General features: G+C 34.9%; 1 protein-coding gene and 1 long non-coding RNA gene across 3 annotated transcripts in view; one reads left to right on the plus strand and one right to left on the minus strand.

Annotated features, from left to right (window-relative positions):
• The window catches only part of ASCC3 (activating signal cointegrator 1 complex subunit 3), a 326,479-nt gene that overhangs the window by 232,701 nt on the left and 81,596 nt on the right, over nt 1-12,182 (plus strand). For both annotated transcript variants that reach the window (XM_082405191.1, XM_082405192.1), the window contains 3 exons: nt 9,953-10,090; nt 10,177-10,297; nt 11,275-11,407. In XM_082405191.1, the coding sequence (XP_082261317.1) occupies nt 9,953-10,090; nt 10,177-10,297; nt 11,275-11,407 (392 nt within the window). The remainder of the gene's footprint in view (nt 1-9,952; nt 10,091-10,176; nt 10,298-11,274; nt 11,408-12,182) is intronic.
• Nucleotides 1-12,182, minus strand: part of LOC309634846 — a 151,406-nt gene that overhangs the window by 125,386 nt on the left and 13,838 nt on the right. The gene's annotated exons all lie outside the window — the stretch shown is intronic.

Here is a 12,182-nt window from a genome sequence, read left to right on the forward strand (position 1 = left end):
ACCAGCATTTTCCACACTGCTGTTAACTTTTTGGTAAACATCTTCGTGGGATATAGGTAGCTGTTTATTCTAGCACCATTCTAAAAGTTCATCTGCGTAAAACTTCTGCCTTTCTTGCCACTTGTCCTCCAATAGCACCCTTACCAAGCTCCTGACCATTTGGCTTATCCAGTAACTACAGAGCAAAGGATGGGTCATCAATTTGCATCATCTCTACTTTGTAGTAAAGTGACAGGGAGATACATAACACTCAACTTTTACTCCTTTCCTTAGAGTCATCCATGAGAGGGCCATAATACCACATCAGTGTACTTCTTATGGTGCCACAATCTTGTTCAAAGCCATTTGGAATTTGGAATTTTTTTCCCCCTCAGTCAATTTGACATAAGAAATACCCCATGGGGCCTAGGTACATAGGTTGAAGTAGGGATAGTATGGCAGGAATAGGCACACACATGGAGGGTTCAGGGATCACCTTTCATGATATTCTTCCATCAGCTCCTTTTATTTCTAATAATGATGAGTGCTGCTAGGTGCACCCAAATATATAGCTAGATAGCTCAGATAACATCCAGTTCGTGATCAGCAGCTTCAGTTGCAAGGTTACCTGGTTATTACATAGTCAGGAATTCTTTCTCTCCCCCCTCAAAAATATCCATTAAATAATCCTCTAACTTAAATCAATAGGTAGCTCTTAAGAGAATTTGTAAAGTATTCATTTATTTAACATATATTTATTGAATGTCTACAACTTACCAAGCACTGTGTGTTAGCCTTACTGATCCCAAATCTCAAAGAGCTTAAGTGAAGAAAATAGAAATTTAAAAATATATGCATGATTAAATAAATAAGTTGATATCAAATTATGAAAATTGTATGGAAGAAACCAATAAGAAATGAAATAGAATAGGGGAATGGGAGGCTTCTTTAAATGGATTAGTCAGAGAAGACTTCTCTAAAGAGATGACATTTAAGCTGAGCACCAGAGCTTAAGAACAAGCTGGCTACCCAAAGGGAGAAGATAACAGCGTTTCAGGTGAAGGGACAGCGTGTTAAAGGAACAGTGAGAAGATCAGTTCAGCTGGAGCCGAATAAGCAGAGGAGGGTGGCACAAGTCACATTGGAGAGACGGACACGAGCCAGCTCATGCAAGGCCATAGACCCATGGTTCAGGAGCTTGGATTGTTACTCTAAGTACTATGGGAAGACAGTCATTTTTTCATTTATTAGACCAACATTTATTGAGCTCCTTCTGTGTGTCAGGTAAAGTTCCTGCCCTATGGAATTAACATTCTAGTGGGAGTGATAGCTAATAAGCAAGTATGTCAGGTTGTAATAATTCACGTGGGGGGAAAAAAATACGCAAGTTAAAGGGAATAGGGAATGCCAAAGATGGTAGTGGAATGTTGTACGTTAACACAAGTTGAGAAGGCCTCCCTGATGAAGGTACCTTTGAACAAAGAACTGTAGGAAGCAAGGAAGCAAACTAAGCACATATCTGAGGGAGGAGTGTTCCAGGGCATTAAAGGGTTTTAAGCTAAACAAATTACATACCCCAATTTACATTTTAAGATCACTTTTGCTGCTTAGTGGAAAATGGATGGAAGTGGAAGTAAGCCTGGAATTAATGATGGTGGTGACCTAGGGGCCACCTAGAGTGGTAACAGTGGGAATGAAAAAATGTATTTGGGGCTAGATGCAATAGGACTTTCTAATAGATGAGAAATGGAGATTCAAAAACTGAAAAGAATCAAGAATGGTGCCCCAGTTATTAACCCTAAACATCTGAGTAAATAATAGTGTCATTTATTGAAACGGAGAGAGCCGAGACTGTAGGATAGAGAGGAAGGAGGAGACAGATTTAGGATGGAGAGAGAAAGACAGAGAAGACAAATCTGAGCTTAAAAAAAAAAAAAAGGAAAGAAAAAAAAGTTATATTTTGGACATGTTAATTTGTATCTCCAAGACTTTCAAGTGGAGATTTCAAGGCAGTTAAATGTAGGAGGTCTGTAAAGAGGATGTGAGATATATGAACTTGGGAGCATCTGCATAGAAGCAGCCTTTAAACCCAGGTGAGCACCTGAGACCCTCGGATAGAGAGTGTGGAGATCAGAAGGCAGGCCTGAGGGACTCTCTCGATGTGAGCTTAGGTAGAAAATGAGGAGCTGGCAACGAACCCTGAGAAAGCAGTGCCAGTGAGGAAACACAGTGTCCTAGAACACTGTAGACAGGAGGGGTTCGTGAAGGAAGGAGTGCTTGACTACATCAGATGTTCATGGGAGCGGAGTGAGATGAGAGCAGAGAAACACCTGTGGGATTTAGCACTTGGACATCTTGGACGAACTTGGCAAGTAGGGTCAGTGACATGTTGTGAACATAAGCCAGTTTGGAAGGAGTTGAGGAATAAATGGGTGGGAGGGGAAGGAAATGGAAGCAAATAGCGTATACAACTCCTTCTAGAAGCTTTTCTATGTAATTTAATTAGTTATAATTTAGTGCCTAACAAGTGCAGTTCGTTGGCTTCTGCCAAATACTCTGCAATCTGGTTTGACGTGCAAGGGTGAATGGTGCTGGGATCTGGATAGTTGCCAACCTGCTTGGAAAGATAAAACAGCAGAGGGAACACCCTTTCTTCTGAGCGGGTTTGCTGATTGAAGGCTCAGAATACTGTGCTTATTTCATCACTCACACCCTGGATGAGATGCATATCTGGGATGGGAAAGCAGAACCCTGGCTGAAGATTAGACTTTATTCTTCAGTCTTGCTTATATTCTCCTCCTCAACTCCTCTGTGTGTCTGTCCAATTAGCAGCAGGGCTAACCCTTTCTGCTTCCACACTGTTAAATAAGGTCCAGGTAGCTAAAAGAAAAGCACATCAAAGACAACTAGCTTTTTTTTTTTCCCCCTTACATCCTTACAAGTGGGAATGAATTAAACAGAATCCTACAAGGCTTTTTGCCCTGAAGGTCCTGGACCACAATGTTTGAGTTGTGTTCTAAAGTCTGCGGTACCACCAGAAGGTAGATGCTGGGAGATAATCTGAAGCAGGAAAGGGGATAGCTTTCTGATTGAAGCACGATACGAAAAGAATCCAGATGTGGATAACACGAAAATCGGAGGAGTATGGAAGACAAGAATTCCTTGGAACATAGTATTGTTAAACCTTGTTAATTCAAATTAATTGGCTAGAAGACTCACACAGATGACACTGAATATAATTAAGGAAATGTGCTAATTATAAATTTACACAATGCTTCGAAGTGAATTCGTGAAAAACTGTAGCATAGGTGCACAGGAGGAGCACATTTATGAAAAGTAGAATTGGTGTTATTTCCACATGCTTAATACTGAAGGAATTTTTTGATGCTTGAAAATTTTTTCCTTTTAAGCTAAACATAACTCACTCAACCTCATTACAAGTAAGACCTTCATAGACGTACAAAGATGAACTATAGCCTAGCTTTACACAAAATGATCACAAGTTCAGATTTGGTGGAGTTTCTACTACTGACATTTTACATATTACATTTTACATTTTACAAGCTACTGACATAGCTTTCTTTGATTCATTTGCTTTTTCATTCAACATATATACATATTGACCTCTTCCTATAGGTAAGAAGTTAGTACCAGGCTTTTAAAATGGACTTGGAGATTGTTAAAAATCAGAAATTAAGTTGAGTTTAATGTAGGGTAACCACATTTTCAACTTGAACAATCTGTTTTATCAAACTAAAATAGATTTAGCTCATGATACAAAACTCCCACCCCAAGTGCTTTCTATTTTGATCAAGCTTCAGACCTCTTAATGACTACCCAATAAAGAAAACTATTAGGCTCAGAATATTAGATGTCAAAACAGATATTATCTACAGATTTGCTGAACATTGGACATTGAACTGAGTTGGGTCTCATGGAATATTTGTGTAATTAAGAGCAGCTTCAAGATAGGAGACTGTTCTTTTTTATTTTGTCTTAGTTGATATCATATATGCCCTATTGACTAAAGAGGCAAAGCTCTTATTATGGTTAGTAATAATTGCTATATTTATCAAGTACTTTATAGTTCACTAAAGACTTATCCCATTTAATCATGAACTCTGGGAGGGTTGTTCCTGTTATCCCAATTTTACAGATGCAGGAACTGAAACTTAGAAGAATTAAGTGACTTGCCCAATAGCACAAAGCAGGTAAGCGGAGCGTGGGAGCTCAAAACCATAGTGGCTGTCTCAGAGTCATGTTCTTTTACTGTCCCGCACAGTAATGGAATCATGGACAACATACTGTCTAGAGAAGATGGAAAAGTCAAAGTAAGGGTGTGTGTCATTTGACGGGTACAGAAGTCAGTAGCTAAAATATCAAATGCAAGCAACCAACAAGAGCTGTGCCGTTCTCAATCATGAGAGGTGATATCTTAGTTTAGAAAAGAATGTTATTTTAGGTATTCTTCATTTTGAGGCATAGGAGTAGAAATAGTCAAATGATAAAGGAGAAATAGATTTGCAAATCATCTGCGTAGCATTCCCCAGCTGTGTGAGTCTAGGACATTACTCATTATTTCAAATCTTATCTGTTTTTTGTATACCGTTTAAAACAACGTGGTCCAGCCCTAAGTCAAGTGGATGATGTCATTACTGCAAGTAGTTATTTGAAATATCCCTCATTCATGTGATGATTAGAGGGTGGCATTGTGGTTGAGAGCATGGACTAGAGCCAGGCTTCCTGGGTTCCGTACTGACTGCCCACTGCAAGTGGGATGTTTCACTTCTGAGCCTCATCCTTTAATCTGTGAAAGGATGATAATTTACCCCCACAAGAATCTTGCAAGGATGAAATGTATTAGTACATTTAATGTACATAGAACAGGCCTGGAACAGAGTTAAATATTCAATAAATGTTATTACATTGAATAACATCTTTTAAACAGATAGATTCTTTTTGCTGAAAGCTCTGGTAAAATTTGGTCATATATTTATAATCTTTTGCTTGTGGTCCTTCACAAATTTAATTGATATTAATATAGTATTTGTTCATTTAAAATTGTGCTACTTTAGAAAATCAATTCTATAATGTCCCTTTTATTAGCTTTCTCTGCATTTTAAAAGCAGAGATGTATGAAAATGTTCTCTAAGAATGTTTTGGAATTTGAACTCACCAGAAATTGAAATAAGCATAAAATGTATACTCAAAAAGTACCAATAACATAGTGAATTAAGTTGGAAACATTAATAAGGAAAAAATTTTTAATATCTCAGCCCTATATAGCCCAGTTTTGATATTGCTATTATTAAGAATCAGGCTAAACTAAAAGCAGACATTGAAAATAGTATTGTGTTTATTTAGCAGACAATAGCAAAGATTTACATGTTATTGTTTAGATTTCATTTATATATTTACTTCTCATATAATTGTATTTTTAATCATTTATAAATGTATTTATATATTAACAGTATCATAAATTACTTTGAGGTGTGCTTGTTTTGGGTTTCAGAGGGGGCAGCAAGAGAATATGTTCTGAGGTGTATTGGTAAAGTTTGGAAACTTACTACCTTTAATTAATTTTATTTTTTTCCTATTAGTAGATCAAAAGAATGTTCTAAAGTGTTTGTTTCATTTTAGTTTTTCCCCTTAAGTCTGTAGGGTTTATCATAAAAAGTGTATTTTAAGAATAAAAGTAATTATGAGGAAATGTTTTAACTTCATTTAACATCTGTACCAGATGTGATATATTTAATTATTTTTTTAAAAAAGAAAGTCTTTGTAACTTTCATTATTCTTCTGTATGGTGCATCTTTTATTGAGTGTTTTATACAATTGATAAGCATTATTCAGTGGCATATGGTCTGAGTCTGATGTGCTTTGAAAAGAGTACAGAGTTCTGATAATGAGGATTCTGTGAAAATGGGAAAACCAGCACAACAGATACGCTTTGAGAAAGTATGGGTTTTTAGCATCTTGAAACAATATATCACACTCAAAGGGACAGAACTGGGCTGCACAATCTGTTAGCTCATTCTTGTCCAATCTGGTCTCCTCCTTTCTTTTGGAGCCAGCATTGTCATCAACTCACTGAATTATATTCTGACTGGAATGTATTTCAGGCACAGAGTAATGTATCTACTTAAATGGAATCCTATCTTTCTACAAAAGCTTTTTGAGTATAATAAATTTAAAATATAAAAAAAATTTCTATTAAGTTAAAGTAATTGGTTCAACAGTTTACATATGTGCCTTCTCCCCCACACCGTAAAGAAAGACCACTGCTTGGAGGAGCATAGGTCTGTTTTTATTTATAATACGGAAAAAAAATTTTTGGTTTAACTAACATACAATCAGACGTATTTCAAGGACGGTTTATCGGAAAGATACCTGCACATAACAGCAGTTGTTCCTTGAACAGAAATGAACTATGGAATTAAAACTTCCTCTATCAAAGTGTTTTAGTTACATGATTATTCTTTTTAAAATTCTATAGCAGCCTTTCTTAACAAGAATTAAGCCTTCATGTCCTAAGACATCCAATGAATGTAATAAATGAACTTTTTGCCTAACCATCTAGAATGGTACTAACTATCCTTGGAAAAATTAAGAAGATGGTAATTCAGATATTTTTTTGTGAGGCCCAGTTCTCTCAGGGAACCAGAATTGAGAAAGACTACTCTATAGTACTCAAGGCCACTGAGTCTTTTAACTTGAAGCATAGTGTGTTGTATAAAAGAATTAGGTGTTACTTTAGGGCTATATTTTGGTAAAGGATTCAGTGTGATAATCTTTGTAAAGTGATAAGCACAATGCCTGACACATAATAAGTACTCAACAAATAATACCTATTATCATGTTTTAAGCTTTCATTATCCTAAATTCCTGAAAAATTTTGCTTGTGTTATGTTGTTTTGATCCAGATGAAACCTATTTTAAGTGTAGGGATGAAGATGCATATAATCTAATCAAAAATTATATTTTCAAATTTAAACAGACTGTCCTAGTAATATTTTATGCTTAATGATTAACATTACTATAAATTTTGCTTTTTTTATGATGTACAAATAACTCAGAATTCATCCACAGTAGCCGTGTAATAAATGAAGTTGTTTTCTGTGATTGTCCTCATGAGGATTTTAGGTCATTACCAGTTTAGATAGGCAAATAGTTCTTTTTAATGCATTGATTTATGTGAAAGTGGGGGAAGGGAATGAGAAACAGCCAGCCTTCCCTGATGCGAAAGGACAAGATATTACTGCCTCACCAAACCTCCTGCCACAGGATTCCTCAGCTTTCCTATGGTAAATGGTATGGATATGATTGGCATTGCCATTCATGGATATGATTGGCATTTTTGGATATGATTGTCATTGCCATCGAACACTGCAAATTATACAAGTTATACATACACACTGCTATTTAAGTTGTGAAACTGAAAAATCCTGAAACTAATTGTCAGAGTAAGAATAATGAATTATTCTTGATAGTGTAAATTGAAGATATTTTATGCAGTGAACTATTGAACGAAAAAAGGATGATAGGCTGTCACTTGAGAACAGCTAACATAATTTATGAGACAGGACAGTACCTTTCTTTATAGCATGCATTTGTAGTCAGCATTTATATTAATACATTTCCATATTCTTGCTAAACAGATTGTAAAAAAAATAATGCAGGAATATCAGGTGACTGTACTGTGACTATGAAACAGAATGAATTCTTTATACATTGCATTCAATTCAGGAAAGTGGGTAAATAAGATTTCTGATGTGTATGTTATTAAAATATTACCTAGTCTATGCAATGCTTTTTATACACTAATAATTATTATAAAGCCAAACTCCATCTTTTTTTTTTTTCTTTTTTTTTTTTGATTATTGGAGTAAAACAACTTTTTCCCACATAAAAAACTTGGAAAACTTTTCCAACCATTGAAAATAAAATTAGTAAGAATGAAAACAGTTGGAATGCTTCATTATATGAATATGTTTGTCTTTTTTTTTTTAATTGGGGTATAATTGATTTACAATGTTGTGTTAGTTTCAGATGTACAGCAAAGTGAATCTGTTATACAAATACATATATCTACTCTTTTTTTTAGATCCTTTTCCCATATAGGCCATTACAGAGTATTGAGTAGAGTTCCCTGTGCTATACAGTAGGCCCTTGTTAGTTATCTATTTTATATATAGTAGTGTGTATGTGTCAATCCCAATCTTCCAATTTACCTCTCCCCCCTGAATATGTTTGTCTTATGCATTTTTACCAAATGGCAGCAGCCACCTGAAGTTTCTCTAGATGGAGATTTTGTGAGCTGTTTACTGGTTATGCAGAGCCAGGAGCATAAGTGTATTGCAGGTATACTTGTGTATATTCGAGATGATTAATAGTAGAAGGCAAAAAGGAAATGAAGTCTGAAAGTAATGTCAGTCTTCCAACCTCTATCTCAGTCTTCAGGCATATAATAGTTATACATGTATTGATGCTTACTTCCAAGTTCCTTCTCCACTGTTGTTTACTGATGTGGTCATGAAGCTGTAGACATAACTAAAACATGTCCTTCTTCCGAATGTTTATATATTCTCAAACCACTTGGGCTCTGCATTACTGCCCTCAGGGAGTTGCCCAAAAAGGTGCCCAGGCTGCACCTAGTGTCATCTTCTTCTTTAAGGACAAGTAGAGGTCTATCATTAAACAGAAAGAGATTGGGTTTGCTGTTTAGTTCTTTACAGGAAGTAAGTTTTGTAAGAAAATAAGATTTGCTGCTTGTTGCCATAAAATCTGTGTTGCGTTAAGAATTTTCCATGTAGAATGGAAAGTGATAGAATATTCTGAGAGTATATATAAAATATGAGTTTCAGAAACTGTTTACACATATAAAATTCAATGAGCTAAACTGAGGCTGGAAATGCAATCTGTTTTAAAATGCAAAAAACTGGAATGTATAAGAATTCTGAATATAGTAAAGTTAGCATTTAAAATAAGTTAAAGTAAGGAATTACTTAACCAATATTGCTAGAATAATTAACTATTTAGGAAAAATAAACTTAGATTTCTACCATACTTTCTATTACAAAATAAATTACAAGTTAATTATTTAAATGTAAAAAATAAAACTATAACAGAAGTTAAAGGAATAGTAGGTGAATATGTATTTGATCTCAAGATGAGGAAAAGTTTTCTAAGCAAAAAAATATAAGGGACCAATTTAAAATTTTAAGTCCATAAAGTAAAAAAAATAAATAAATAAAATGAGGTACTTATAAAACTGGATAAAAGTTTATACCATGTGATGGGCAAGGGGTTGATACCCTTAATACATAAAGAGCTATCACAAACCAATACGAAAAAAGGCTACTCAATAAACGGAAAGATAATTTACCAAAAAATCAAACAGTAAATATGAAAAGTATTTAACTGAACTGTTGATTAAAGAAATGAGAAGTAAGCAAAAATATATACCAGTTTGATTTTTTAAATGAAGAAACTGAGGCTCAGAGAGGGTATGTGACTTGCCCCCAGGTCACTAAGTTAAATGAGAAAGCCTAAATTTGAATGATTACTCTTTGGTAGGAGTATGACTGATTTTTTCCATTAATTTTTTGTCCATACTTTCTAAATTTTTATCACTGAGCCAAAAAATAGAGGTCTTTTCTATAACAAGTCAAACACAGACACCAAAACGTTTTAGGCAATATTACAGCCTTTTAGTAGTTGTTACTCATTAAGGGGTAATGAGTACAGATTTTTTTCCTTGATGCATAAAAATAAAAGGGATAACATTTACATTTTAATTAATTTAGAGTATACATTCTCACTAAGTAGATATTCTTTTCAACTAATTTAACTTTAATCATAACTGCAGATGGGACCTATATTTTTATGCCCATATAGCATAAGAATTAAAAAAACAAAATGAAAAATGTAAAGCTAATGCACCTACATCTTGTAATTGTGTTTTTATTTGCAGATGGAGAATATCATTGGAACAGTAAGAGATTCCAACCTGAAGCTGACACTTGCTTTCGGAATAGGAATGCATCATGCCGGACTACATGAGAGGGACCGAAAAACAGTAGAGGAACTATTTGTAAATTGTAAAGTTCAGGTAATTTTTTTCCATGAACAGATATTTAAAAGTAACTTAAAAGTTGTATTTTAGTTAGATGTAAGATATTATCTTTTATTTTTTAGGTTCTTATTGCTACAAGTACATTAGCCTGGGGTGTAAACTTTCCAGCTCATTTAGTAATTATTAAAGGAACAGAATATTATGATGGAAAAACAAGACGATATGTGGATTTTCCCATTACAGGTAATATTTTTAAATTTACAAATACATTAAACGTCTATTTTAGCCTTAATAATTTGAATTTGCATGAATTAAATTTTAGGGAATTGGTCACATGTCAGTGATGAACAAATTGTAAATTTTTTGTTTCCAGTAAAAATATTACTCCAAAGTATTAAGCCACTTTATTTACTTTTACTTATCCAATGTGTTAATGAATGTCAAAGGCACAAGTAATTGTTTTAAATTTATAAATAGATAAAAGTACTGATTAGTAGGAATTAGTGACTTAATAAGTTATAATTAAACATTATGTTTAATTTTAAATCTCCCTCACTAGACATGATATTTCCTATAGGACTTCTAGAACCAAAGCACTTGTTGCTATAACTTGTACATGAACAGTCTATTAACATATTTTAAAACTTGATAAAAGAATTTTCAGTGAGTTTTGAACAGGAAAATATGCCAAATGTGTATTTCAACTCAATGAGTGCATATAAAATCTGTATCATTTCTCAGTCATTACTTACATGAATGCATGTAAAATCTGTATCATTTCTCAATCATTACTTACCTCAGAGACTCCTGCAGTATAAAAGAAAAATTTTATACAGTGGATGGGAAGAAGAGGAAGCCTAAGTGGATCCATTATTCATGGGGAAAAATAAGCAAATGACTCTGCTGAAGAGGTTTTCCTATATAAGAGTTATATAGTTATAACTCTTAAATAACATTTTTAAACATTTACCTAAAGGAATCTTTGATCTTTCTTACTTCTATACACTGTAAGACTCTTCTGGGGACTCAATTTTCTATCATAGTGAATTAATTATTTAATTATTAGGGAACTCAGTAGTAGGCATCAGAGAGAGCATCCCTGGTCTTAAAATACTCTACTCCCTTTTATTTTGTTGTGTTGTAGAAACATGCCATGATCCATCAGTATTTCTTGTGCTACATGCCACACTGCAGAATACCTCTTGTTCTCTTTCTTATAGATGTACTCCAGATGATGGGGCGTGCTGGGAGGCCTCAGTTTGATGACCAAGGCAAAGCTGTAATTCTGGTTCATGACATAAAGAAAGACTTTTACAAAAAATTTCTTTATGAACCTTTCCCTGTAGAGTCAAGGTAAATTTTGCTGTAAATTAATTTAAATGGATTATGTCATAGCAGGTTGATATTTTTGTGCTGACATTGTATTAGATGAAAATCAGTAAAACTTCTAGTTCAAAAGAATTATTTGAAGTGAAACAATATATTTATCACAATAAGACAACATTAAATTATAATTTTCACTATAAAAGAAAAACACACTGTTTAAAAGAAGCAGTGAAGGGACTTCCCTGGTGGCGCGGTGGTTAAGAATCCACCTGCCAATGCAGAGGGCACAGGTTCGAGCCCTGGTCCAGGAAAATCCCACATGCCACGGGGCAACTAAGCCCAGTGCGCCACAACTACTGAGCCTGCACTCTAGAGCCCGCGAGCCACAGCTGTGGAGCCCGTGTGCCACAACTACTGAAGCCCACATGCCTAGAGCCCATGCTCTGCAACAAGAGAAGCCACTGCAATGAGAAGCCAGCGCACCGCAACAAAGAGTAGCCCCCACTCGCCGCAACTAGAGAAAGCCCGCACACAGCAACAAAGATCCGACGCAGCCAAAAATAAATTACTTAATTAATTAATTTATTTTTTTTAAAAAAAAGAAGCAGTGAAGTACATTGTTCAGTCACATTGACTCCGGAGCAAGACAACCTGGGTTCTTATTTGAGCTCTCCACCACTTACTTGCTTGATCTTGAACAAGTTATTTAAATCCTCAATGCCTTAGTGCACTGTCTGTAAGATGGAGATAGCAGCAATACTGGCCGTCTCGTAGGGTACTTGTACTGATCAAATGTATCGTG

The sequence above is a fragment of the Balaenoptera borealis genome (genome assembly GCF_965194805.1).
Source record: "Balaenoptera borealis genome assembly, chromosome: 9".
Taxonomy (NCBI): Eukaryota; Metazoa; Chordata; class Mammalia; order Artiodactyla; family Balaenopteridae; genus Balaenoptera; species Balaenoptera borealis.